Genomic DNA, 26,394 nt, shown 5'->3' on the forward strand with positions numbered 1-26,394 from the left:
CACATTTAAGTCCTATTCCCTTCTAATGCTTCCCTTTATAGATCCCTTTTGTTATCTTTTTGCCTGGTAACGATGCCTCTTTTTTAAGATCCCAATCAATTTCGGAGAAAGGGAGGAAGTAAAAGTGAAATGAAATGTTCATTCAGTAAATGACTCACAGAATCTTTCTCGATGCAGTTTTATTTACTTCCCTGACACACAAACAGACTTCATTTAACAAGTTTATTTCTGTTACATCAATAAGGTATTGGGCCTGTGTTGCACAACATCTCTGATGTTTGCACTGGGAAGAGCACTGCCTGCTTCATTCCAGCAGGAGCTAACCACAGAAACTTAAACTTATCATTACCAATTAAGAGTCTGACATACACAGCTTCACCAGCTGAACGAATTGAAAGCCTCAAGTGTGAATTAATTTCCCAGCCAAAGGTGCCAAACTCCTACCTCCACCATTTCCTAACTTCTGCAGTATGGATAATTTAAGTTATGGGTTTCAAGTCAGAAGGAGGAATATAGGCTGCATGAAAAGTCAATGGCAAAACTCCCACTTGCTTCAACAGGACAAGGATTCTGTCTAGAGACAGTGCTTTCCAAACTACTCCAAGTACTCCACACAGTATTTAATGAAGAATGTGTTGTATTAAAGGTTTAAGAGAGGAATAAGATAATAATAGAGCTACATTATCTGTATTGGTATCCTAATAACAGGAGTGAAAGCATTAAGAGCATCAACAGACTGCCTTCATTTTTCCACTTAAAGCATCCAAGTTCTAAGGCTACTGCATTACTTAAGGTATTTTTCTTTCATAGCAGCATATATCTTCACCACATGATTGTAAATCTTTACTCACCACTAGAGCAATCAGTACCTCCCCATCCTGGTTCACAGTGACAAGTGTCAGGAGAAACACATCTTCCATGCACACACTCCTCTGTGCAGAGTGCTGTTTGGAAGAAACAAAGCATAGCATTGTAAACATAGTAAGTGGTTGGTAGCCATAGACTTAACTATGCCTCAGAGGGCAATCTTTTGTTTAAAAATATTAAACAAAGCAAACACACACAAAAGAATTACTTGCAAAATTTAATTAATACAAAGTGACCAAAATAAAATGTAAGTCTCTTGACAGCAATAACTCATCCTCATCTGTCACTTCAGCGCTTTGCAATGAAAACCTCCAACACCACAAATTACTTTGGTTGGCAGTTTTGCTTCATAATAAAATTTTTACCAAACTGACACTTATTATTATTATATTACAGAATATTAGCTTCTTGTATTGCGCTCAAGTTGCTACTTTTCATAAGATAAAATGGAGCTCAGCTTTGAAAGTATATTAAGATCCAAAATAGATTTGTAAGAAAATAGCTCAAGGAAAAGAAATAATTTCACAACACGATGCAGTAGCTGTAAGTGCAGCCTTGTCTTTTCAAGGTTACCAGTTTTCCATAACTACAGTGTTCTGTATCTTATTTGTCCACTTTGGATTATTGAATGCTCAGTATCCTCAAGGTTTAGACTATGAAAAACTGGTTGGTTTTACTGTCTCCCTTGCCAGTTGCCTAGAGATATACACAGGAGAATCTTCTTTTCCTCTCTCTGAGCAGGAACAGCTCACAGTTTTAAGACTTCTCTTCTCCTGTGCTGTTGCAATGTTTCCAGTGTATGCTGGTATGCCCATCACATACAAAAAACCTGAACAACAACTACTTTAAAGGCTGAACTTTATTGCTTACTACCTTGTTTCCATTTTACCACTTAGGACATTGCCAAAAATTAAGCATGTCAGTGATTCAAATTGGATGGTTAAATTGAAACATACAATTTCCATCTAGACTAACAAATATGATGTAGTGGCAATGAGACCACTATGTTAAAATATATACACACAAATATACATATTACTTATTTCATATATAACCTATGTTTTTTATCCTGTGTTTTCATATCCGATGGGAAATGTGGGCATTGTGCTTACTTAACCAGGAACTGGCTGAAGCCAGACTACAAAATGCTTACTCCAAGACAAAGATTAATTCATTCGTGTCTAAAATGAGGCCAGTAAAGCTGATTTGGGAAGTAGCTTTGTGTTGCTGTACTGAAAATCCAGCTGAACTACCCAGTTCAAACCTTCTGGAAGTTGCACTGGTCCCATACATGAAACACCCTGTTAGATCCAGGTCCTTCATACTCCACAATGTCTTGACTATTTGAACAATACCCAATGTATTTGACATTCTGTTTGGACTATCAGATCAGATCACATCTTGAATCCATGCTTATGCTGGCATCAAAGATGATGGAAACATTTTGCTGTCTATTCTGAGTTTGGGTCATCACACCAACCCTCTGAGCTATTCATAATGTATTTAAATCCCACTTTAAATCACAAGCGAACTTTCAATAATCCTATGGGACAAATCTTCCTCCTTTTTTATCCATCAAATCACGTGAGACCAGTGATTAGAATGTTGTCTCATTAGGATGACTCCAAGATCTTTCTAGATTAGTCATTTCCTTCCTAGGTTTGCTGCATGTCAAAAAGACAATTTATTCTTATTTCATATCTTGTGTTTAGATAGTATTGCAGAGGGCATGAAATATTGATAGCTAATTCTTTAGTCACTAATTGTTCTCATCTTTTGGGCATTTATTTTACTTGAGTTAGAGTTTCTGAAGATATGAGGCATCCTCATCTACAGCTGTAGGATGGAATTAAAGACAGGATATTCGATAAAGAGGACTTAAAAGTAAAGAAATACACATCTTCATGCAATCATTTTAAAATGGCTGGTTATCCAGAACAAGTCCACATAAAGAACAGCCACATACATTTAGGTTGTTATTAAAACTACAGTGTGCTAAAAGATATACAGCATGCTGGGATAGAGATACTTTGAAAACTGTGCCCTCCATAGCTGTATCTGAGAATACAGTTCTCATTGATGTCACTTACAGACTAGTTTTACAAGAGGTATGGAAATCAACACTGAGGTTTTTCTGTTGCCTGTGTGGACAATTACAATAATAAGTCTTCCTACATGCAAAACGTGCAACTTGTTATCCTTTTAACCAGGCCAGGTTCTCAGCTCAAGGCACAGGGCATAGTTTGTGAGCAAGAAGGTGGATGGTGACTGTTCCTTCGCTCTTCCAAGTAACAAAACTCCTGCTCATTATTGCTGTAGATATATTTGATTTAGCCACACAAACATATTACACCTTAACTATGTTAACATAAATATGAAATATTAATAACTAATTAAACTAATAAAGTTCATTTAATCACGCGGCTCTGCACAGAAGTGCTGATGTCTGTAGTAGTGCTCCAACCCCTTGAGACATGTGCTATGTGAGACTTACAAGCAAGGCTCAAGATAGTATTCCTCATTCTAGAGAGATCATGGAATCACAGAATGGTTTCGGTTGGAAGGGACCTCAAAGCTCATCCAGCTCCAACCCCTGCCACAGGCAGGGACACCTTCCACTAGAGCAGCTTGCTCCAAGACCCATCCAACCTGGCCTTGAACACTGCCAGGGATGGGGCAGCCACAGCTTCTCTGGGCACCCTGTGCCAGCGCCTCAGCACCCTCATAGGGAAAAACTTTTGCCTAAGAGCTCATTGAAATCTAACCATTTCAGTTTAAAGCCACTCCCCCTTGTCCTACGAGTGATAGGAATCACACAAGTACTGTAGAGGACTGCATCTTTGGGTTTAGGTGCTTTAGGTATTTTAAGTCCCACATAGCTGCAGATGACAATGTTTAATGAGTAAAGAGTCAAGTACGATAAAGACACTCCTTGGAACTGTGGGTTCTCCCATCTCTGTTTATTAACTTGCTAAAAGCAAGGTAAAATGAAATAAAGCAGCTATCAGCTCACTAGCAAATAGTCATTTAAAGGTGTGAAATTACACAAGACTAATCTTATACATCTGGTTCACAGAAATCCCCCCTTTTTAAAATGGGACGCTCTGATAAAACCCATTCTATCCAAAGAAGCAAATAATCAGACTCCTGCACTGTCTGATTCTAGTCAGGCCTGTAAAGGTCCATATAAAGGTCATATTAGGGTAGAACTCTGAAGTTTTACCATAACAAATAAAATTGTGAATCTCCCCTATTAAAGGGAAGTCTTGCCTTGCTCTAATCTTCAGAGTTTAAATTAATTTTTCATTCTATTAACATTCAACATAATAGGATACAAAGGTCCCTAAGGCATTCTTCATAATATACTTTGTACAGTGGTTTGCAAATGATCTTACTAGTTAATGGAACTATAAAAATTACTTGCACATAAAGGTCAAGAAAAATAAAGATAAGTATATACTTTCTGACACTGTCCTGTTCAACACTTGGCTAAAGGCCCCTGGAGTAAAGAAAACTTGCACTAATGCAAGGAATATAATTCCTCCCAGTATAATAAGCCCAAGCAATTCAACCTTTGGAATTCCAGACTTTTTATGTCTGCATTTTCCCTTGACCAATTCTCTTGAACAATCCAGCACCTCATTGATCAGTTTATTATTAAGCATTCTTGGCATGAGTTGAAGATCAGTTCGTAGTTTGATGCAGGCTGGCAATAAAATGACCTACAACAAAGCCCTGCCAAAATGCCATCTTCACAGGGATGCGTTCAGCATGAGTTATTTGGCCATACTCAAGGTTACACAGCAACTGCTCCTTAGCATGGAATACAGTCAACAGTGCTGCAACAATTCATTTGATACTTATCAATTCTTTTATAATTACAAACAGTGCTTTTTTTTAACATATAAGGTCAATCCTCAGGGAGACAGACCTAAAGATTAAACTCCTTTCACACCTGAAATGACTGCATAGATTTCTCTAACACTAGCACTTATTTTTTAATTGTCCTGAAGTTGAATTGAGGTGCACTAAATGGGCTGTCTGTTTCTCTTATCTATAAAGGGATGAAATAGCCAGGATATTGCTGTTGAGGAGTACACTGCTAAGTGGAGCAGACTCTTCTGGAGAATACTTTCATTGCAGAGTTACTTAAACTGAGGGGCACCACAGCTGGATTATCTCTGTTGTCCTTGGTGTTGTATTCCTCTGTATGGACCCAAACTAGAACTTTGCAAGGCTTAACCCTGCTCATCCCCGTATTATGAACCCATTACTTCTTATACTTCATTACACAATGTAACTAACACATGCCACAATTACCTTCTCAGCCTCTTTCCTAGAGGTAAAATGTATTTGGAGAAGAGTTTCACTTTATGGGAATAAGTATGGAGTGACCCCCATGTGTTGTGCTTGCAATGGAATGTGGTGACACTTTCAGTGGTGAACCTGGAGGAAATCACAGCCACTGACCCAGCACGTTCCATCTCCTTCCTACTTCAGCTGACGGGACTTTGTGGTGCTAGACAAGGAAAATACCTTGGAAATAAAGGGCAGTACAATTACAAAGTCTAAAGGAAGCCAGAGTAGAAAGCAGGACAACAGCTTCGTGAACTGCATTCATTCATAGCAGTGTGAGCTGCTGAAGAGATGTGCTGGAGTGTTCCGTACTAGCTGGAGTTCCCCGGGCGCTGTGGGCTTTCTGCCCAGGGATTGTAATGCAGCCAGGAGGTGACAGAAAGCATAAATAAATGTAGATACATTATAATAATGGAAAACAGTGCTAAATGAAGATACAGATGCTACTATGTGAGAGCATCCTACACAGAATGAATGGCTCTGTTGTGACTGCACACATGGCACAAGGACATTGTATCCAGACTGCAAGTTCTTCCAAATGCTTTTTCTGCCCTCCCTTAAGCAGTCTCTGCTTGTATTTCTTCCCTATACACTGATCTCACCCAAACTCTGATCAATATAATTTGTTTGCTGTGAGCCAAAGGTAGTCCTGTGGTTTTTTCTGTTATATTGCTAGTATTCTAATTTCAGGTCATCTAATCAGTTTGCCCCATGCTTGTGTCATGGTGTAACTGAAACAAGGACAAGCTTAATAGTGTTGGACTACACAGAGCAGAAGCTTAATGGAAAAAGTGAGGCTTTCCTTCACTACTTCGTATGTGTCCCTGGAACAACTTGGGTCATTTTAGCACATTCCTCCAGTCCCCTGTGTTGCTTTTAGGGGAACAAAATGATTTTTTCAGGTGAACCACCAGTTATCTCGTGGCCAGTGGTTTCAGATAGCGCAGAGACGTCAAAGAAGATGAAAAAAGATGAAAAAGATGCTTGCCCGTTTTCCATTAGGAATCTGTTCACTCAGGGCCACTCTGGTGATTCCATCTTAATGTACTGGCCTAAATCCAGGTTGTGCTGAGTCTACAATATTGGCTTCATTAGATAAGCCTGGAGTCAGCTTTTGGCTAGATTTTCTTAGGATATGCTCAGAAAAGGAGTTGTCGATAGTGGAAGGAAGATGACTAGAGCTAATGCATCCAGGTGGGTTTTCCTCATTCTTAGATTATTGCTTTGTTGCTGAACGGAAGATTCCCTCTGTAAATCACTGCCTTTCCATCAGGAATCACACTGATTAGATGGTTTCCTGGATAACTGTTCCAATGAAGTGGGATAATAGTTCTTTGCACTGCTTAATTTCTGTTTCTATGGTCATCACTCAGGATACATCCATTAATTTATCACCTTGGACAGCACTTTAATGCAAGGTTCAGCAACTTTAATTCATAAAGGTATTAAGAGATCTCAAAGCCTGCTAGCAGCCCTTATTTTTCATCTCCTTGGTATCCAACAAAAATAATAACAAAAAATACAAACCCAAGGAGATCAATGTGAGTAAAGGAAAGATGAGACTGATGCAGATCATGCAACAGCCATGGGTTGCAAGATCATCTCCTTTTCCTGCAGATTTGGAATAAGAGGCTACGCATCTATGCAATCAGAACAGAATCAATGGTCTTTCTTGTTGTCTGGGACATGAGGAGTCTCTGACCACTACCTTGGTGAGATATTGATCTGTGGAAGGTAGCAGCTAGGTTGTGTTATCCTCAGACTTGACACCCTGCCAAAGCTTAGGGAGTTTGCTATGCCAGAGATGACTTGTGAATGTCTGAGGTAAAAGAATTGAGGAGACACATTTGAGGATCTGTCTTCTCCCAGGAGCAGAATCTGACATATATTAGTGTCATCATTGACAAAATATCAGTAAATCCCTATGTGAATCTGCCAGGAGGTGAAGATCTGTTAATAAGCATCAAATCTAAGATAGTTTCAGCTCAGATTTCTAGTACAATGTGGGGTTCTGATGAGTAATGTGAAGGTGAACACAGGGTCCCCCATGTTCTTATCACGGCTGAGTGTCCCAGGCAGATGACATGGGCTAGATTACAGGTCTTAGAACAATTCCAGCCAGACCTGAGTGTTTCAGACTCTCAGGTCTCTCACAGGATGAATGCTCAGTTTCCTGATACTGGAGAAATTGGCACTGACGAGAATCTAGTTTAGGCTATGTTGTGATCTATTGCCTGCGGTAGGTCTTACTGTAAAGAGTGGCTTGAGAAACAGACTGTGCCAGGGGAAGGTCAAAGTAGAGGAGAAGCAGCCACTTTTTCTATGTGCCTTCAGGAAAGCAAGACTGGTGAAGCACTTTTTGGAATTGCAGTCTGGTTGGTTCTGAGGAACAGCTGAGCTGGAGCAGCATGTTCCTGAGATGAGAATGGCATAGCATGAGTGACCATAAAATAGTGGCAGTGACTGTAATAGAGGAGAAGGTTAGAGCCCTGCAAACAAAGAGGTCAATGGAGTCACATATTTAGCAGACTCTCTGTATCATTTTGATGCCCCATTGGCTTCATCTGCTCTTGTAGAGAGAGGGAAGGGGAGATAGTACTTACCATTTAATAATGTTTGAATGAGAGCTGAAAAGCAGTCTCCTAGTAGCAGCAAATGTCAGAAGAGCAGAACTGGGGTCAGGAAGCTGAACAGCTTTGTGTTTGGTTGTATGAGTAACTGAAGAGCTCTGCAGTACTTCAAAAATACGAAAAAGGAACGTTGGGAAGGCAGGACTCTGAGCACTGAAGTGCATCTGCCCTGCAAAGTGGACAGATTACAAGGCTGGGTAAAAGCAACACTGATCTGTTAGTCTGTAGGTAAATTCTACAGCGCAGCTCTAGCAAGAGGAATGACTGCAAAGGCAGGAGGGAGGTAAGTTTCAGAGCTAGGCAAATTCTGCACTGAAGGCAAAGCGTCTGTTTCATGCCTGATTGCAACAGACTCATGACCAGTGTCACATAGAAAAGGAAGACCTCAGACCAAGGTCAGAGATGACAGATCACACAGGGGTGTCCCTTGCTCATCCCCAGTGTTCCATAGGGATCATGAGATACAAGTAGCCGTGCTTGCTCTGTGGGGTGAAGAGCGGAATTCCACTTTCAGGTGAAATCCTGATCACTAGAAGGTAAAGTCACACTCCCAAACCACTTACCACAGTTAAGGCTCAGTCTTTCTCACTGCCACCACAGAAAGTGAATCTGAGCCCACAGAGAACTCTTTGGAGATCAACTAAATATTGATAGTGGTTGATCATTTAAGGCCTGCAACTGATTTTATATGTTTTCTGCCATTGCTTCAACTAGAAATAATCACTGCATTCTACCACGTTGAGAGGAAAGACTTCTGCTGGGATCAATTCTGCTGATCGATGTTCTAATACAATATTGTTCTGTGGGATAATTTCAGCATTTAACTTTTTGTGGTAAATGATTTCCCATTGCCTCACTGCAGGGTTCACAACAATCATTATCACTAGTTCAAACTCTTAATGAGGTTAAGAGAGATCCTGAATCAGCAGAGCAGAATCTATGACCCAGGAAAGCTTTTCCCTCTTGTGCCCTCTGTCTATTCCTTCCACTTTGGTAAATTGACCAACTCTTTGCTGCAATTTATAGAAAATACATTTTCACTGGTTAATTTTCTACTGGAACTTGATTCATCCAACCAGCAAACCTAATGATAATTCCTCTGCAAATTGTGCTTTATATTGCATCTTTAGAAACAACATTTCCATCTTTTCCAAAGTAATACAGAAATATTAACATCTACTATTAGGCATTGTCTTTCACTCTATATATGATCTAGCAGACCTCACTCCACCAAAACTAAATGCAGTCAAATAGTGTTTGTCAGCAGGAGGGTCCTGGTTTTTTTGAGGACAGAAGAGGGAAGAAGCAATTCTCCCTTGTCAAAAGCAGTGGAAGTATTCCCCAATCATTCTGTTCTTAACCTTAGGGGAATTAGGTTTTGTTACCTGAAGGAAATTCTTTACAGGCTGGGGAATAATGGCTTTAATGGCCATTTTAATGGCTTTAAGATGAAAGAGGGGAGATTGAGATGAACTCTTAGGCAGAAACTCTTCCCTGTGAGGGTGCTGAGGTGCTTGCACAGGGTACCCAGAGAAGCTGCGCTCAAGGCCAGGTTGGACGGGGCTTGGAGCGAGCTATTCTAGTGGAAAGTGTCCCTGCCCATGGCAAGGGGTTGGACCTGGCTGAACTTTAAGGTCCCTTCCAATCCAAACCATTCTACAGGTAGAGCAGAAGCTCATACACAAGACCCCTGGGTATTCCTGCCAATATATGGAGAAGCAGCCAAACCTACGAGAAGAAGAGAAAACATAACCTGGTCTACCAAACCACCTGTAATGGCAGTTACTATCGAACTACACTCAACAGACTACTGAAGCAATGACTGTTCTCCACTCAGGAGCATGGGTACCTTCATCTGCAATCTGGCCTCTCCAGGAGTTGTGCTGGAATGGAAAGTGAGCTGTCAGTTGGAAAGTACAAAACCAGAAACTAGCTAAAAGTAAGAAGTCAGAAATAAGCAAACATTTCCATCATAGAAAGACTGGAGGAACATACAGCTGAGGAAGGTGAGGAAGGCAAGACTCTCAGAGGTGCTATAGCAGAAAGTGAAAGACATGAGCAGGACTTTGGCCTAAACAGCACTGTAAAATAACCAAGTTATCTTGCCTGGTTCTCTGGAATCACCCCAGAAGTACAGTACTTGCATGTTTATCTACAGGTTACCTCCCCTCAGGGCATTAAGTGAATTTCTTTGTGTACAAATTCCATATTGCCATTCCTAAGAAATATTTCTTATTGGATTTGGTAGCGTTGCTACATGCCCATAGATCTCCAACTACTGACTTGCGGGTCTCATGCCAAGAACGTTCTATTTTCTGTCAGTAAATGACACAGCTCCACTGCTGATTGATTTTCATAGGCAGAGACTATGTGCCATGTATCAGAGTGAGGACAGGTGCGCCTCAAAAATGTTCCTAAAAACTTGTAAGTAGATAGACAAAGACATCTGGCCTGCATGATACTTCTGGCTATCTTTGCTGAGTGATGCAACACCTAATAAAACTGAATTACTCTGATTCTCCCAGATAAATTTTAGTCCTGTAGCACATTGAATAAACTATTGATTTTTTCAAACAAAATCTTTCTTCATTCTTATTCCAAATTTCATCAAGCCAATCTAACAATAATCCTTTCTTTGTTTCTCCCCAAAATAGGATGAATATGGACACATTTCTAAAGGCAAACCCGTCATCAAGGCCAGGCTATTGGATGGCATGGGCCCCAGAGGGCCAGTGCTTTTCAGACTGCATTGAAGATCAAGCCACACACTCCAAATGAAGGTCACCCTGATGAAATCAGGGATAGGAATACAGTCTGTTTGAAGATCATGTTACGAATAAACTACACTAACAGTACTGGGGATGGGATATTTAAATGCAGACACTTTTGACTCTTCTCACGTTTCAAAAGGAACCATAATGATGTCTTTCAGAGCAACTTAGGGAAAAGAACTGTAAAAAAGACCCCAGGAAACAAATTGTTGTGTAATTATAGGGGCTGATTTTCATCCCAAGCCACTAGTCTAAACTTTCCTGTACCCAGCTCTAGAGTGCAGACTGGCTGATTTAGGATCAAGTCCAATTTCTTACTAATGTCTAAGTGTCTAGAGAAACTTTCTACTAATGACACAAGGTAAAATGCACTTCGCGATTCCTGTGATTCATACCATTGCCTGAAAATAGAAGATTGGATCTGGAAATAAAAACTTCTACCTACATTATCAGAAGCTGCTGAAGATGTCTACCTTTTACTAGAAGGTAAATGTTACATAACATTTGCATAAACACAACTGTTATACAGTACTTTTTGGGAAAAAAGATCATTTTGGATACCTTTAATAATGCTTTTAAAAGAAATTCTATTTAAACTGTAGATTCTCCTAATCCGTGGCACCTGTCAATGCAGATGTAGTGATATCAGATCCTAAAATAGTACCAGTGACTTGCTTCATCAGAGCTTAGATGTGCGCTACATCGCTGTAACAAAAAAGCCTCCTTTTGTTGCTTGTTATACTGAATATCCAGTTTAACTTCTTTACAAGTTTGCTTATAATGTGTTCCACAGACAGTTTCTTCTTTTTAATCAGAAAAAGAGCTCTTTATTTGACTCCATTTACATACTTAACTTGAAAGCTTTTTCAAGTAAGGCTATCTTTAGTGGGTTTGCACATGAATTTCTGGGCATGACAGTAATGAAAGTAAATCATAGTATTCAGCAAGAAAAAAACTTGATAAAAAGAAGGAAAGCTTTGGGATTAAATAGATTGAAAATACCTCTTGACTTAGAGCATCAGAGAAAGTGAGGTTTGCCAAAGTGAATGCCTGTGTTAGAAACACTGAGCTGAAGATAAATTATTCAGAAACGTGCAATGGACTGGAGTTTCATGATACATTTCCTTGGGGGGCTTTAAAAAACCTTCAGCAAAGTGAAAAGTATGTTCAACAATACACAAATGTGAAGTGAAATGCTAGAATCCTGTAACAAAGAAAAAGAGAATGTCTGTGTGAGCAGTCAGAGTATCTGGTTCTAGGCGAAGCATCCATGGCTGGTTTCTGCTGTCTGGTTAATACTTTTACACTGTACTACTGGAGTATTTAGTGTTAACAGATGATTTTCAAGCTATCAGCCAACATCAACATCATCATCATCTTTCACTAGGGAACCAAAAATGAACACTGATTTGCCAACTGACTCTACTGCAAACTTGAAATGGCCATCTATGTGCCCTTTGGGTTTTTTCTCTCTTCTTCCACTTCTGTTTTCCTTATTAAACGTTTTTTAATCTCAATCCACAAGTTTTCTCTTTCTTTCACTCTTCCTTTCCTGTTCCACTTTACATTCCCACCAGGGGAAGTGAGAGCAGCTATGTGGCTCAGTGAGTGAGCAGGCACTGTGTTAACCAGTGTGGTTAACCAGGTACTGGGCTATGCTATTAGTCTATTGTACACCCTTCAGACATTCTTGTTGTGGTATTGATTCATTTTTATTTACAGATTCAATCTTACAAGATGCCTAGAAATGAAGAAGAGGGGCAACTGGCACTTACACTTTATTCCAGTCAGCAAGAAATCTGCATAGAACCGTCCCCCCCATCTGATTGATGGCTTCCAGACACCTGGAGTTAATGTGTGACAAAAACTCTGGAACTGCTCAGGGCAAGGTCACAGCCAGGGGAAGCTACAATAGGAAAGAAGTGGGAAAAGACGCTATCTCAGATTTTTAATGTGCATCAGAAGCTCTTTCTAAAGGCCATCTAGATTTAGGTAACTTCTTTTCCTCCCTATCTCCCCCTCATTTCCTATGTGTTCAAAGCACAAGGGAAATAAATGTATTAAATGGGAGAAGGATGTAAAGGAGTGGTCAAGAAAACAACTTCAATTTGAAACATGTGTTTCATTTCACACATCTATCTTCTTTCTGACCCTATTGATTTCAGTAAGTTAACCCAGCTCACCACACATCTGGACTACTAATGAACTAAGTCTTTTGGAGGGGAAAAAAAAAATAATCTTCTGGAGTTCCCTGCCTCTGTGATTTGATAAATGGCCAATATCTTGTATGTATATATCCTCAAAACCAGTACAAATCAGCATTAACAGCACTGAGCTGTATTAAAGCAGAAAGAGGAAGAGAATTTTCAAAGGGAATCAAGACATTAAAGAAGAGGTAGAAGTAAGGATGAAGTAACTGAAGATATCCATTCTTGGTGGATATGTGGATAACATGGTGGATCTGTGCCAATTTACACACCTAGGGATCAACCTAAAAAGTGGGCAAATTAATGGACTAAACTGTGCACGGCTCTTGCTCTGAATTCAACAATGAACTCACATCTCTGATTTTTGTACGTTTTTCTGATTATCTTTTTCAGATCCTGCTGAAGCTCCCAGGCATCCAGTCCATTAGAATGAATATTGAGTATCTCTGGATCCAGTGCCTCCTTCTGTGTCTACCTTCCCAGTATTCTTTCATACTGATCCAACTGAGACTGCCTAAAGCAACCAGAAAAGCTTTTTTACTGCTACATTTGCAACAGTCTAAATCTTTTTCTAACTATAATGCTTGTGTAATTTTTCCTCTGATATTTATTAAGCCCTTTGAGACATTATACAGCTTCAGCAAACCCTCTTTCCAACTCCATGCTACCTTCGTTCCTTTGTATGAACATTTTGTTTCTCCTCCTTCTCCTGCATTTCTTACAGAAGTCTTTCCCTTATTTCATTACTACTCCCCACCAGCATGTTTGCAAATCCATCAGCATCCAGAAGCTGACTGCAAATGTAAGAGGATGGATGAGAGATGAGAACTGATTTTTTCACCTTCCCAGCAAAGGGGTCTCTCCATTATCTTTAGGCTAAATCGTAACTCAATGTCTTTATCTATGCCACAAAATGAGCTGAGCTAATTGTAAGGCTTTCTCCCTCTTCCTATCCTGCCTCCCAAGATGCTCAGAAGGAATAAGCAAAGGTGTCTACTGGTTGCAGGCTGTGGCCTCCCTCACTGTGTTCTGTAAAATGGGGTATCAGACATTTTTAGACAGCTCCAAGGTTACACCCTGAGTACGGTAGCAGAAGCTGAATGCAGATAACCAGTTCTGTTGCATACTCCTTCTGTTGCTGTCCTATCAACCCACCCGAACATTCAACAGAAAACAGGTATTCCTCTCAGTCACCACCCATTGGTAATAATGTTGTTGCTAATATGACTATGACTACTACTATTAAAAGCATAATTTCTCAATTCCTGTACAAGATCCCCTCACATGTGAATGCAGAACTTAAATTATTTTCCCCATATTCTTCACTGGAAAAAGATGTATGGAGTCATCCCAAATGCATATAAAAGGAGAAATTTCGAAGAGTCTCCTACTGTCATTTCAACTCTATAATTAATAACCTTATATGTAGAATGGCCTTTCCACACCATTTTCTTGACTCATACATCCCAAATCAGATAGAGAAAAGGAATATCCCCTGATACAAAGTATCTATGTAGTGCTAGATCATTTCCCTTAATTTATGTTGCATTATTGATGTACAGAATACTGTACTTGAATAATGTAACAGTAAGGCTCTTACAGCAAGCACCAGCTTTAATGTGTGTCTATAAAGATAAGAAAAATGTGTTTCCCAAGTCCAGCAGTTTTCAAGTTATAGGGATGCTCACCATGAGGAATTTAGAATTGAGGTGAGAAGAGAGGGGGACAACATTTCTTCTAAAATGTTAATGAGCTTCTGCATGACAAAGTGAAAATAATCAACAAACCTGACATATGAACAAATGCTATGAATATTCAGGAAGTTTAAGCCGCTGATTCAACAGTCTGTCAGAGTGTGCAACTTCTGCACTGATCACATAAGCCATTATTTTTCTTTTCATCACAAGTACACTTCACTGCAGTGTTGTTGTAACATACACATTGAATTGCAAGGATTGTAATTCATCCAGATGGCAGGATGCTCTGGCATTGTTGTTCCTATGGTACAGATGTTTAACAATCCAGCCATATGGCTCCAGTGAGATGGCCCTTTCAAAGATCACAAAAGCTACGAGACATGCAGCCTTGTAAACGGGAGCGCAGTCCCCAAGTATGAATGTTCCTATTGCTACAATCAAAGCATACATCATGCTATGAAGTTGGTGTGTCTGATGGAATTGCAGGATTTATCAAACATTATTTAAAACCCTCAAAAGTATCAGGTCCTAAATTTGGACAATTTCACCAAGTCAGCTATTAACAGAACATTCCTCATTGGTTTTGAAATTCATTATAGGTTTCAGACATAGGTTGAAAAGATGGGTATATAACTACCTGTAAATATAATAACGTCCAAGTGAACCATCACTCTAGGTGACAAACTGAGATCCAACCAGTGAGACAAAGAATTTCTCTATAAAAAGATTTGTCAAAGTCAAGGAGCCCTGAATGATGGTTGTGGCAATTGTAATGTGGAAAGTTGAATGTTGAGAAACAATCTGAGATCAATAATATCTTGGCTGAGAAAGGAAAGACCCATGGTCAATCTATAACTCTACTGAATTTTGGCAGGTTTGAATGATAAATAAGTGGCACCAGTAAGATTGTTTAATCGCTAATCCTGTCATTATTACATCTTGTCACATTGCATAGATTTAGACATTACAAAAAGAGGGTAAGGTAGGAGAGTGAAAAATAAAACTGTTAAAATATCTCAATCTGTGAAGAAAAGGTGAATTCCCAACTTTGTGTTTCATGCTGGTTTTTTTCTGCCAAGAACAGCAGATGTTGCAGTCCTGTCTTCCTTTTCTCTGATGTTTGGGTCTCTGACCCTTTGTTACCTATAAGAAACATCTCTTTTATATAAAGCTGTTGTGAAAGAATAAGATTAATATGGACAGCCTGAACAAAGCATTGGTCTCCCAGACAAAAGTGCACCCATTTAGTACACAGGGAATCTTTCCACCTGACATGTCCTTAAAGGGAAGCATTCTATTACCATCTACTCAATGGGTAAAAACTACAGAAGAGCCACATAATATTCCTTTTGTTGTTGTGGTGTTTTTTTTTTCTTTTTGACCAGTAAAGTGGTCAGAGATGCTTTAACTATCACAGATACTAATCAGACAATATGATTTTAAAACATTCTTATGCAAACCTTGAAGGGCAGTTAAACCCTGTGGTGGTTTAAGAAAAAGATTTTATGCAGTTTATGCATTTGCTCTGCCAAAAGCTTACCTTAGCATACAAAATACAGGCAATCACAGTTGTTCTGATTTACTACCCAGCCTGTGCTGTTTGTTTTCAGGGGCAGCTCAGAGAAAAGCTATGTCATGTATAAGAACATTCAGAGAAGGGGAATCAATTTGCAAAACTACCAGAATGGAAGCAACCATTTTGAAGACATCAATGGAAAAAATATGCAGATGTGTATTTGCAGCATTTTTCAGGTGGAATTTTTGGAATACCATTACAACCCCAAGATATTCCAAGCCTTTTATAGGCACAAAGGCAATTTCATAGCCCAAAACTGCTTAGCCTAAGTGCTAATGAACTGGCCAGATGTATAACTTACGAGTCAACAAATTAATTATTTGACCTTGTGCCTGAATTCCACATTTTCTGGGGCACCAGCATATCCAGAACTCAGAAAGGCAAAGAAAACACCAGAGTGGCAGAGCAAGAAGTTCTGAGTCATCCTGATTATACAGAACTGAGGGCAGATTTTCTTAGACCAAACCCATTTAGTAAGTCCCAACAGGAGGACAAAGATAAAACTGTATATCTGACATTCTTTTAAAAATAATAAATGAGAAGGGAAAAGATCAAAACAGTCACTGAGAGCCTTCACTCCTGCTTTAAAATCCAAGAAACAGTCATTAATAGAGATTTAAACTCAGCCTTCTCTAGTCTAAACATGTCACTGTTAATTACAAAGCTATTTAACTTTTGCAAGAAATAAAGACTGCTATTAATGAAAGAAGAACCAATTAGCCTTTAATCTACACAATGTTTTTTAATCAAACTTTCTTTTGATCATCAGGCTCACTGTGGGATGTATTCTCTTCTCCCCATGTTGTAGTGGCTTCCATGATTGCTAATGGAATAGATTTTAAAGGGCTGGCTGGGTTTGGAGAACCTTCTCTGCAGGGCTGGAGCTTCCTTTCATTTGCGGCAGTGGGGCTTAGCAGAAGGATACTCATCTTGAACTGTGCCGCCCTATGGCAGCAAGGAAAGTGGGATGATTTTGATAGTGCCTCCTGACCTCCCTCTTGTAGCTGCTGCCATTAAAGGAAAAGGCACAGAACATGTCTGGAGGAATATGGGACAGTAGTGCTAGACTAGCTTGGTAAGCAACAGAAGACAGCATCAATTTAAATAAAAGAAACAAGTGGGTAATGGAAGATAAGGAAAGAGGGAAAAGCAGGGAGGTGCCACCAGGAACAAAAATGGAATTCACTGCTGACTGCAAAGAATGATGAATGGAAGAACTTGCTTGTTGGCACAGGAATATGTTGTGAAACGAACAAAACAAAACTAACAGGACAAGGGGTTGGTGCATTAGAAACAGGAGGTATGACACAAAAAGGATCACAATAGCAAAATATTGTTGAGCCTTCAAACTGCTAGTTGCAGGGTCAGAGAGTTTCAATGAGGTTTTTCAGTTGCCTGATTGGTTTTCCTTTGTGGCTTCTTGTGGTATCAAAGCAGTAAGACCACGTATCTAGAATCAATCATGATGGAGAGCTGCTTCCTTTACATCATTTCTCTTCCAGCAGCACTTGCTCCTCAGATCTGCCAGGAAGGAGGATAGATAGAAAATGGCCTTGAGGCATGCACTTCACCTTTCTGACCATGCAGACCATTCAGTGTAAGAATCTGACTCCTGCACATGTGAATCTAAATATCACCTACACTGTTTCAAACACACAACTGGTCTGACCAGGTGCCTGCTGTCTGTCTTGCATTAGTTGAACTCTGGTTTATGGTCTGTGCTGTTCTTTCTCCACAATATCTGTCTGGCAGCAGCAGGACTCTTGAGGATTAATACTAACCAAAAAGCACTTCAAAATAAATGTTAATATCCTCATAAAATCAGAAGCGCTGCAGAGATCTCCTGTTGTTGCAACCAGTATGGCAATTAAAAAACAGAAAATAAAAGACATCAATAGATTGCAGAGAGAAAAGTGAAAATAAGTATGTCCTGTGCCAGACAGGATTTTGAGTCATAAAGTCAAGTTGGTAATAGAAGTATGTGGAGCAACTGCTGAAATGATACTGACCCTAGAGGAGTTTAAGGTAACTACATACTTAACATAGGAAGGGCTTCAGCAATAGGTCATGTTCAATGCTTTTCAGAACCTGAGTAACAGCACTTCACACTTCAAAAGATCAAATGATTACTCCCTTGGTAAAATCAGGCTGCTTCTACCAGCCCTATCTCAAAGGGTTGGTAATTTTGCAGAACCCAAAGTCCCTTCAAAGTAACTGTTTGGCATAAAGGTCATTTAAGATGAGATTAAGGTCTATTAATGTTTCTGAGGTGCTTCTGAATTACATTTTAAATACAATATAGTTACTCAGATAGAAACACCAACACAGCTAGATACAAATAGCTTTAAAGCACTGTGTCAAGATATATAAAGCTGGCTGGATAATTGTATTCCTTTAATATCTAAATTATTCTGTGGCATTTTAAACCTGTCTATAAAATTTGGATCCTGATGTTCATCAAAACCTTCTTGTGTTTTTCTTGTGTCATTATCCCATTCTAACAAGATGCAGACAAGACATTCCCAGCTCCACTTCCTGAGCAGAGCTGCAACACTGACAACACACAACATTAATGTACAAGACATTTTTAACTAACAAAGCTTTTAGGTGTTGTTGAATGATCCACTTCACTTCTTGTCCCCCTCAGACTGACCTAACACACTCCAGAGCATTTTATTGACTTATACAGTGCAGATAGGACTAAGTTCTGACATTTGTGAAGCTTTAAAAAGAGCAAAATCATTGACAGGAACCATGCGAAACAGTGAGATTTTAACTGTTTGTACCTGAACTAAGAACTTTCCAAGTTAAGAGGTGGAAACTTTATGCTACTTAATAAACTCTGTGACAGTTTACATGTAAGTGTGGTTTTAGTTCCCCTAATTCTTTAACATTAGTGCATACTTGCATAAATTACTCCCCAAGGTGGTCTGATTCAATAAAGCACTCAGAAACTTGATTAACAGCCTCCCCAGTGATTTCAGCAAAATTTTGCTTAGGTACTTAGAATACACATACTGAACTGACCTGAATTGTTCAGTATCTGCAATCCTGACTGAAATCAGTGGGACCTGAAGGCTCTGAGCAGCTCTGAAAATCAGCCTTTAATATTACTACTGTAATACATCTTTAATGTGTCTACAGCTCCTTCAAAAATTACTTTTAATTGTCAGATCTGAAGCAAAGCTCTGTACATACGTATACAGTAGTCTCCACTTTCATAATATCCAGGGCAACACTGCGATCTTCGCCGATACATAGTTCTTAGTCCTCTTCGATAGGCTGTTTTATAACTTATTCTAAATGGCAAGACAGAAAGCCATTTGACAACACAGAAAATCAATGCCTACTGTTGGAATTATATTTGTGTTAAATTATAGTAAGGATAGCATTCAATAATTATTTAAAATGCATGAAAGCTTTTGATATTAAAAGCCACAATAAAAAAAAATCAATATTTGCTTTGAAACTTGAAATATAACTTGTATTATAAACACAGTACTCATGACAGTCAATCACTGGAGCTCTTCCTAGGACTGCTATCTTAAACAATTTCCCCCATCCTAACGCAAGGGCAAGGAGTTTCTTTGAGATGATTCATTTCTGCAAATCAGCAATGTCAGCTATCACCAGTGGAATGAGCAGAATCTTCCACTGTGTCAGTGCACTACACAAGCCATTACCACGACGGAAACTGCTCTCACTACACGAAATGAAAAGTTAACCCCAAGTGATTTCTTCCTACTTGCTAACCCTTCCAAGGCACTAATGCCTTGCAAAATGCCATTATAGTCCCAGTGGAGTATTTAAAGCATGTTTTCTCCACTGCAATATGTGGTCTACAGAAATGGCTTTTAAGCATTCTGTAGCTTCTTTATACTTATTCATAGAGTTAGCAATGATACTACATTAGAAAAGGAATATTAACAGACTGTTTATATTATATATGATATATTATATATTATGTATGATATATATTATATATTATATTTATATAAAGCTTTATTCATGTTAGTTTATTTGAAACTACTGAAACTGAATAAAATCTATTGTCTCTCATGCTAGATAAATTGATCAAATTTACTCTGCTGCATTCCGGTCTATACAGCAGTGCAGAAAGCTCTGCATCCTTGTTCAATTCCATACATCGGAACACAGAAGCTAAAAAGCAAAACCCACAGTCAGACTAGGATAGTGCTGAACAACCTCTTTGCTACTGAGGGTTAAGGTACCAATTAGCTTGCTAAAACTCCCTTGAAAGACTTCAAATATTAGTGGATGTTTGTAGGATACTTTTGTACTGGGAATCAGAATGAACTAACAGCAATATCTTGGAGCCTGGGAAAAATTAACTCCTGGTATCAGTGCTAGAAATGGATCCACCCTTATTTTACCAGATATTCAACACAGATTTGGGTGCAGTATTTCAAATATGGATCCATTCATAATTATCACTAACCCTGAAGTATCCGATTCTTCAAGATTGAGGAGCTTCAGGGACTTCCTACCATAAACCTGGACATGTACTGACCTCTTGGAAAAGACAGTTGGTCATGGTTGGTCATGCAATAATCACTTCCAGTCCATGGAAGGGCGAATAGCAAAGAGACATACTCCTGAATGGCTGTGTAAGGGACTCACTATCATTGACCTCACCCAAATTTCATGCAAAAATCTCTACTTAAATCAATGCCTCTAGAATGGAAAACATCCTGGCTATTGTGCTGAAATGCATCTTTCCATACATATCTACATTACAGTACCACAAAAATTTGCATAAATGAAAAGAATGTGAGGAAAGAAAAAGGCAAAACAAAACTAAAATTTCAGGGGATTAGTTCTTACCTGTGTCTGGTGCACTTGAACCAGTTCAGTATGTCAGTACATCTTGTATAATAGATCTGATCAAAAGGATGAGCATAAGACTCCTGGACTGTCACAGCATAGCTAGGAGTAGACAGAGAAAGGAAGTGAAAGGCTGTTTTTCGCAACCTGAAAAGCTTCAGCTCCCTGTATATGTTACTCATCTAACTTCAGTATGAAAAGAATTAAATCAATAATCTCAGAAACTTTGGGCATTATTAAAAATCAAAAAAGGGCTTCCTTCAACCACAGCTCTTCCTGAAAATTCTGGCAATGCTTCATAATAATGCTTCATAATAATGCTTCATAACAGAAACAGAGATTTCAGTCTGAGTAACAAACCATTCCTTCTGGAAAAAGGACTAAATTCATGGTAGTTTAGAAGGTGAAAAGGGCATTTGGTTGACTTAATGCTGCACATTTTTAAGGAGAGGAAAGCACCATGGTTTTAAAACATCCCAGCTGCCTTCCTGCCTAGGACTGTCAATTTTTGCTTGTACTCCAAAATAGCAGTTAGAGTTTGTATTAGCTTAGCAATGCTGCATGTTGCCACTGTGATGGGATGCTGATACATCATTTTAGGATGAAGCAGCACCATTACTTCAACTATTGGGAGCACCAGTCAAATAGGATCATTTATAAAAGATGTTGAGGAGTATTTATTCTTCTGCTGCACAAATTAAATCCTTTTAATCTGTAGCAGAAATAACCTCAGAACTATGTGAAAATTGTAATGTGAGTTAACTGGTATCTAGATTTGGAACATACGGTTAGAATAGGATTAGCTCTCTTTGTACAAATGAATGGATAGAAACCAAAACTGGGCGAGTTGGTTAGAAATCACAGAGCTCCAACAACACGAAGAATTTATTAATTTCCTTCCCAAAATGCTACTTATTCATGTATCAGGTACTATATTAATTGTTATGATTATATTGAAAGTGCCCGGGCTCCTCATGTGATAGAAGAACACAAAACTCATGGACTTGTTAGTGTCAGTCACTTTAGAACACTGTATTGCCCTATAGTGAGTGTGTGCACCGTCCAAGAGACTCAATCTCAGGTTCTGATCTGGAAACAAGCTCAACTTTATCAGATCTACAATATCTTTGGAGAATGATACTGAAATCATTATAGGCAGGGTCAAGACTCAGGAATTAGACCCTCCAAATCATTCATTATATCAATTGTTTTAATCCTCCAAGTGATTTCCTTCTTGTCAGTGGGACTGTCGACGTGATTAAGCTCTGTGAGATTGCACCCGTTAGGTAATACCAAAATATTTGCCTGGAGGGTCTGACTGGCTTGAAATCGAAGGCTGGACTACTACTGCCCTGCTTGTCATGCCTCTTCTAGACAAGCCAAGATTCTACAAGATGTTGCTGTCACAGTTTGCTGGGTTTGACAATAATGATTTTACTGCCACTAATGGCAAAATGTAAAATATTTACATTGCTCATTATTAACACAAAGCAGTAACACTCAGAAATCTTGATTATTATTTTATGATCCTGGTTGTTATCCGGCAATTGCCCTAACAATCTTTTCCCTTTGATTTATTAACATCTAAGTAACAAAGTCATCTTGGTCAGTACAACCAATCAATTTTGGTATTTAATTTTTTGTTTCTCCTTGATTGGGTCTCTGGGTTGCTGACTATCTTCAGACAAAATCAATATTTTATTCCTGTGCTCTGAATGCACTTCACCTCACAATACAGACTGCAAAATCCTTTCCTCTCTAGTTTTTGCTTTGCTTTTGCAAGCAAGCCTGCAAACAACTCTCTAAAATCAAATCACAGTGCCATTAAAATACGATTCCATCTCTGCTCTGGTTAAAAGGGTTTATTTTGCGAAAGTGGACAGTAATTCATGTTTGTGTGAAACTAAACCACAGAACTGAAAATTTAGTGAGTTAAGCTTAAGAGTACAGGAACTTTAGCCTCTGCAAACAGACGCTGCATGACTGTGAACCTTATCAAAGATGATGGGTTTCTATGTACTTATAAGAACTGTCCTGCACAGATCCACTTTTAGGATGAGGACACTGTAACAATAGAGAGAACAAGAATTACCAGGGCCTTTAGTTCTCTGTGCTTTCAAGTAGATATTCTTTGATGCTGACACAAATTTGGCAGATACAGTCACAAAGTTCAGGACATACAGAATAAACCTGCACGGTGCAGCAGGAAGGGCTTAAAACTTAATCAAAATCTCTAATAGTCCTGCTTGACCACAACCAGGAAAAAAAGCAAGACAGAATAAGGCCACCATTTCTCTAGGTCTCTCCATGATAAATGAAAATACCTGTGGAGTGCTCTAGCTGAAACCATGGAGGAGCTTTCCAAAGCACAACTGAGCAGACAGGTAACAGAGGGGTATGTGGTCTATATACAGCTCAAGCTTTAGAACCAATTCTTTGGGATGACCCAAATTCACAAAGCTGCTCGGAAGTACTCTTTCTGTCATGCAAATCCATGTTCTTTTGTGAGGCAGGGTGGCATTAGCAAATTATGGCTGTTATTTTGCCTTTTATATGTAAAGATCTGAAACAGCATGTTATACGTTACCTTTCCCAATGACTACAAACATTTGGATCATCTGGGTTTAGGGACAGAGTAGATTTGAGCAGAAAAGACAGAATAGGCCCTTTCAGAATCCACTTGACCAGCATATGCGCCACCATTGTTGTATCTGGGTGAAGAAAAGAAAGTACAGACATTAAAAACAATTTTGAAGAAAACATCCTTCTTGGGCCTTTTCACCCTTGCTTTTGTGCAAATCCAGATACTGGAAAGTTATTTACAAATTCAAATACTTCAAAAAGCATTCAGCTAAACAGCCAATGCATTCTGAAAGGAATTTATACATTTAAACCTACTAAACCTGATGAATTTGATGATTAAGCTATCCAAGACATTGATAACCCCAATGATTCTTCCAAAGAACATTGCTGCTAATGATTTTTACAGCTGTCTGTAACAACAAAATAAATTACTGAGGTATTAAAACAAACTATTCTTCCATCAGCCTATAGACAAAAGGAAGAATATCCAAATACCCCCTTTGATTTACTTAAACGGGTTTTACTTGTGTCAATATAGTATGCTAGACCTCAGACATAGGCTTACTACATGACTGAAGCAAAATCAATTTGCTTTCTAACTCTCAGATGAGGAGTCACAGTGACAGAGGTCAAAATATTGGGTCATTTTATGCAGAACACCAAAGATTAAATAAAAATATTTGCATGGAAGTTGGAAACAGATTGTATAAAATTTATTAGCTGTGGTCTCTTCATCGTGTAACAGTTCATCTCTTGAATGTACTGACTTATACATACTTACTGCTCATTTGGGGCTTTGAAACCAAAGCCACAGTATTTGCCTAGAGGCCCCCCAAGATGTCAGTCAACAATACAAAATAGATAGAAAATATGAAGCTGCTTTTAAATGTAACTTACAAAAGTGTTAATCTGTTAAATATTAAGTCAGTAAAAAATATTTTAAAATACCCATTTTAGACATTCACATCATCACATAATCCACCACTGAAATCAAAAGTCCCAGAAATTATTCCTGGTAACAAGACTGCCCTAAAAATAGACTGAAGCTTCATATGATCATCTAAAAAAACCACATGGCTCATTGCCTTATGGTCCAGAACAGCAGAAGAGAAGTTAAGAGGTTTGCTCTGCATGGCACTGATATACAGCCCAGCAGAGAGAAGTTGTCACAAAGCAGAATGAACAGCGGAGGGACAGCCAGGAAAGCTGATCTGAAACTACCTCCTGATTCAAAGCCTTCTTAGCCAGTTCAAGGACACCCGTTACCTTTAGTGGATTTGAAGTCAAGATCCCATGGGAGTAACAGCTCATCTTTCGAATTATTCCTAGAGCTCAGCTAAATCCTAAGATAGGTCTTAAGCCATGTAAGTCATATTAATGTTAATTAACATGATAGAATGCTAATGTTCCTCATGAAATGGATTTAAGCCTGGGAGTACCATTCCCCACCTGCAGGCTGTTTCAAGGTCTCATGGCAACAATGCAAAAGCTTACTCAGGAAATTAAGAGGGCTGATGGCATGAGAGGGAGCTCTGTTTACTGAAAAGACACTTGCTACACTTGTCCTAGACATGGAGGAAAATGTGTTGGTGGGGCTGACCAGGAAGTGCTTATGGAACAGAAGTTCAACAAACCTAATGTTCAAACCCAGAGCTTGAGTGTAAATTGAACTTTCTTTTAGCATAGCATGTACCAACACATGTGAACTATGAAGTATGAGGCTCAACAAAATGACAGACAGGCTTTTAAACAAAAAAAAAATCTTCAAAAGATGCCTTTAACATACCAAAATACCTGCCATTTGAATTATACCAAAGTACAGAGGACAACGTACTGAGTACTATGTTTATAGGTTGCAATTTAACCCCTTTCTTCATTGTCTACATCTTTGGTTCCTGGTAAGACTGAAGAAATTGGACCAGAGGAAAGCCTACTTCTGATCAACACAAGTATCAAAGCAAGGACAAGCCAAAGCCACTTAAGGAAATACAATCCTTTACAAAGGGGGTTTTAAATCAAAACATGGCTCTGTGCTCAGTTTGTTGACTTCCAGAGAACATCAACAGCCTGGGTTTATTCCTAAATTAATTAGAGGCAGAAAGACAGCTTAACTTCTACATTAAGAGAGCTAGCCTTTTCACATTTAAATAAAGCAGCCCTATATTTGAATTGTGTAGTTCTTAGAGATGTCTGCTTGTTCTTAAGAAAACAAAGTATCAGTTTCGGTTTTAAACCAAACAAACGCCAAAGAATTATTTATAAGACTTAACAGCACACAGAATATTTGTTCGTAATGTATTTGAAAAAGGTTCAAACTTGTTTTCTAAACTTTGAATGCTAATATGAATTTACTATCTGTTTAGAAATGAACTGCTTTGTGCAATTAATTTTCCAACTTTGTAAGTCAGATCGTATATCAGAAACATCCAGCTCGCCACATAAAGCGGAACCTCATTCATCTCAAGTGTCTCTTTTCCTAACTCATATGAAATATTTCACTTTGATCACTGTTAATAGAAAAGACCTCATACCAAAATGAAATGGTTGCTATTACAAGATTCAGAATAAAACTCTAAAAATAGGAACACATATATTAAAAACCAACATCAAAAAATAATCCAGTAATGACATGTAATATATTGGGATTTTTTTCAGCTTTTATTGCTCACCAACATCACAGAATCATGGAATGGTTTGGGACAGAAGGGACCTTAAAGCTCATCTAGTTTCAACCCCCTGCCATGGGTAGGGACATCTCACACTAGACCATGTCACACAAGGCTCTGTCCAACCTGGCCTTGAACATTGCCAGGGATGGGGCAACCACAGCTTCTCTGAGCACCCTGTGCCAGCGCCTCAGCA

At 38.8% G+C, this 26,394-nt stretch overlaps 1 protein-coding gene across 2 annotated transcripts in view; it reads right to left on the minus strand.

The window, feature by feature from the left end:
- MEGF11 (multiple EGF like domains 11) overlaps nucleotides 1–23,652 on the minus strand; it is a gene marked incomplete at both ends in the record, with an annotated part of 198,984 nt that extends 175,332 nt beyond the window's left edge. The window contains 4 exons of one of the 2 annotated variants that reach the window (XM_080626389.1): nucleotides 852–944; nucleotides 19,303–19,403; nucleotides 20,950–21,051; nucleotides 23,537–23,652. In XM_080626389.1, the coding sequence (XP_080482515.1) occupies nucleotides 852–944; nucleotides 19,303–19,403; nucleotides 20,950–21,051; nucleotides 23,537–23,652 (412 nt within the window). The remainder of the gene's footprint in view (nucleotides 1–851; nucleotides 945–19,302; nucleotides 19,404–20,949; nucleotides 21,052–23,536) is intronic. The other variant, XM_080626390.1, reaches the window with a different exon arrangement.
- Between the last annotated feature and the right edge of the window lie 2,742 nt (nucleotides 23,653–26,394).

This window comes from Psittacula echo (assembly GCF_963264785.1).
Source record: "Psittacula echo genome assembly, chromosome: 10".
Lineage (NCBI taxonomy): Eukaryota > Metazoa > Chordata > Aves > Psittaciformes > Psittacidae > Psittacula > Psittacula echo.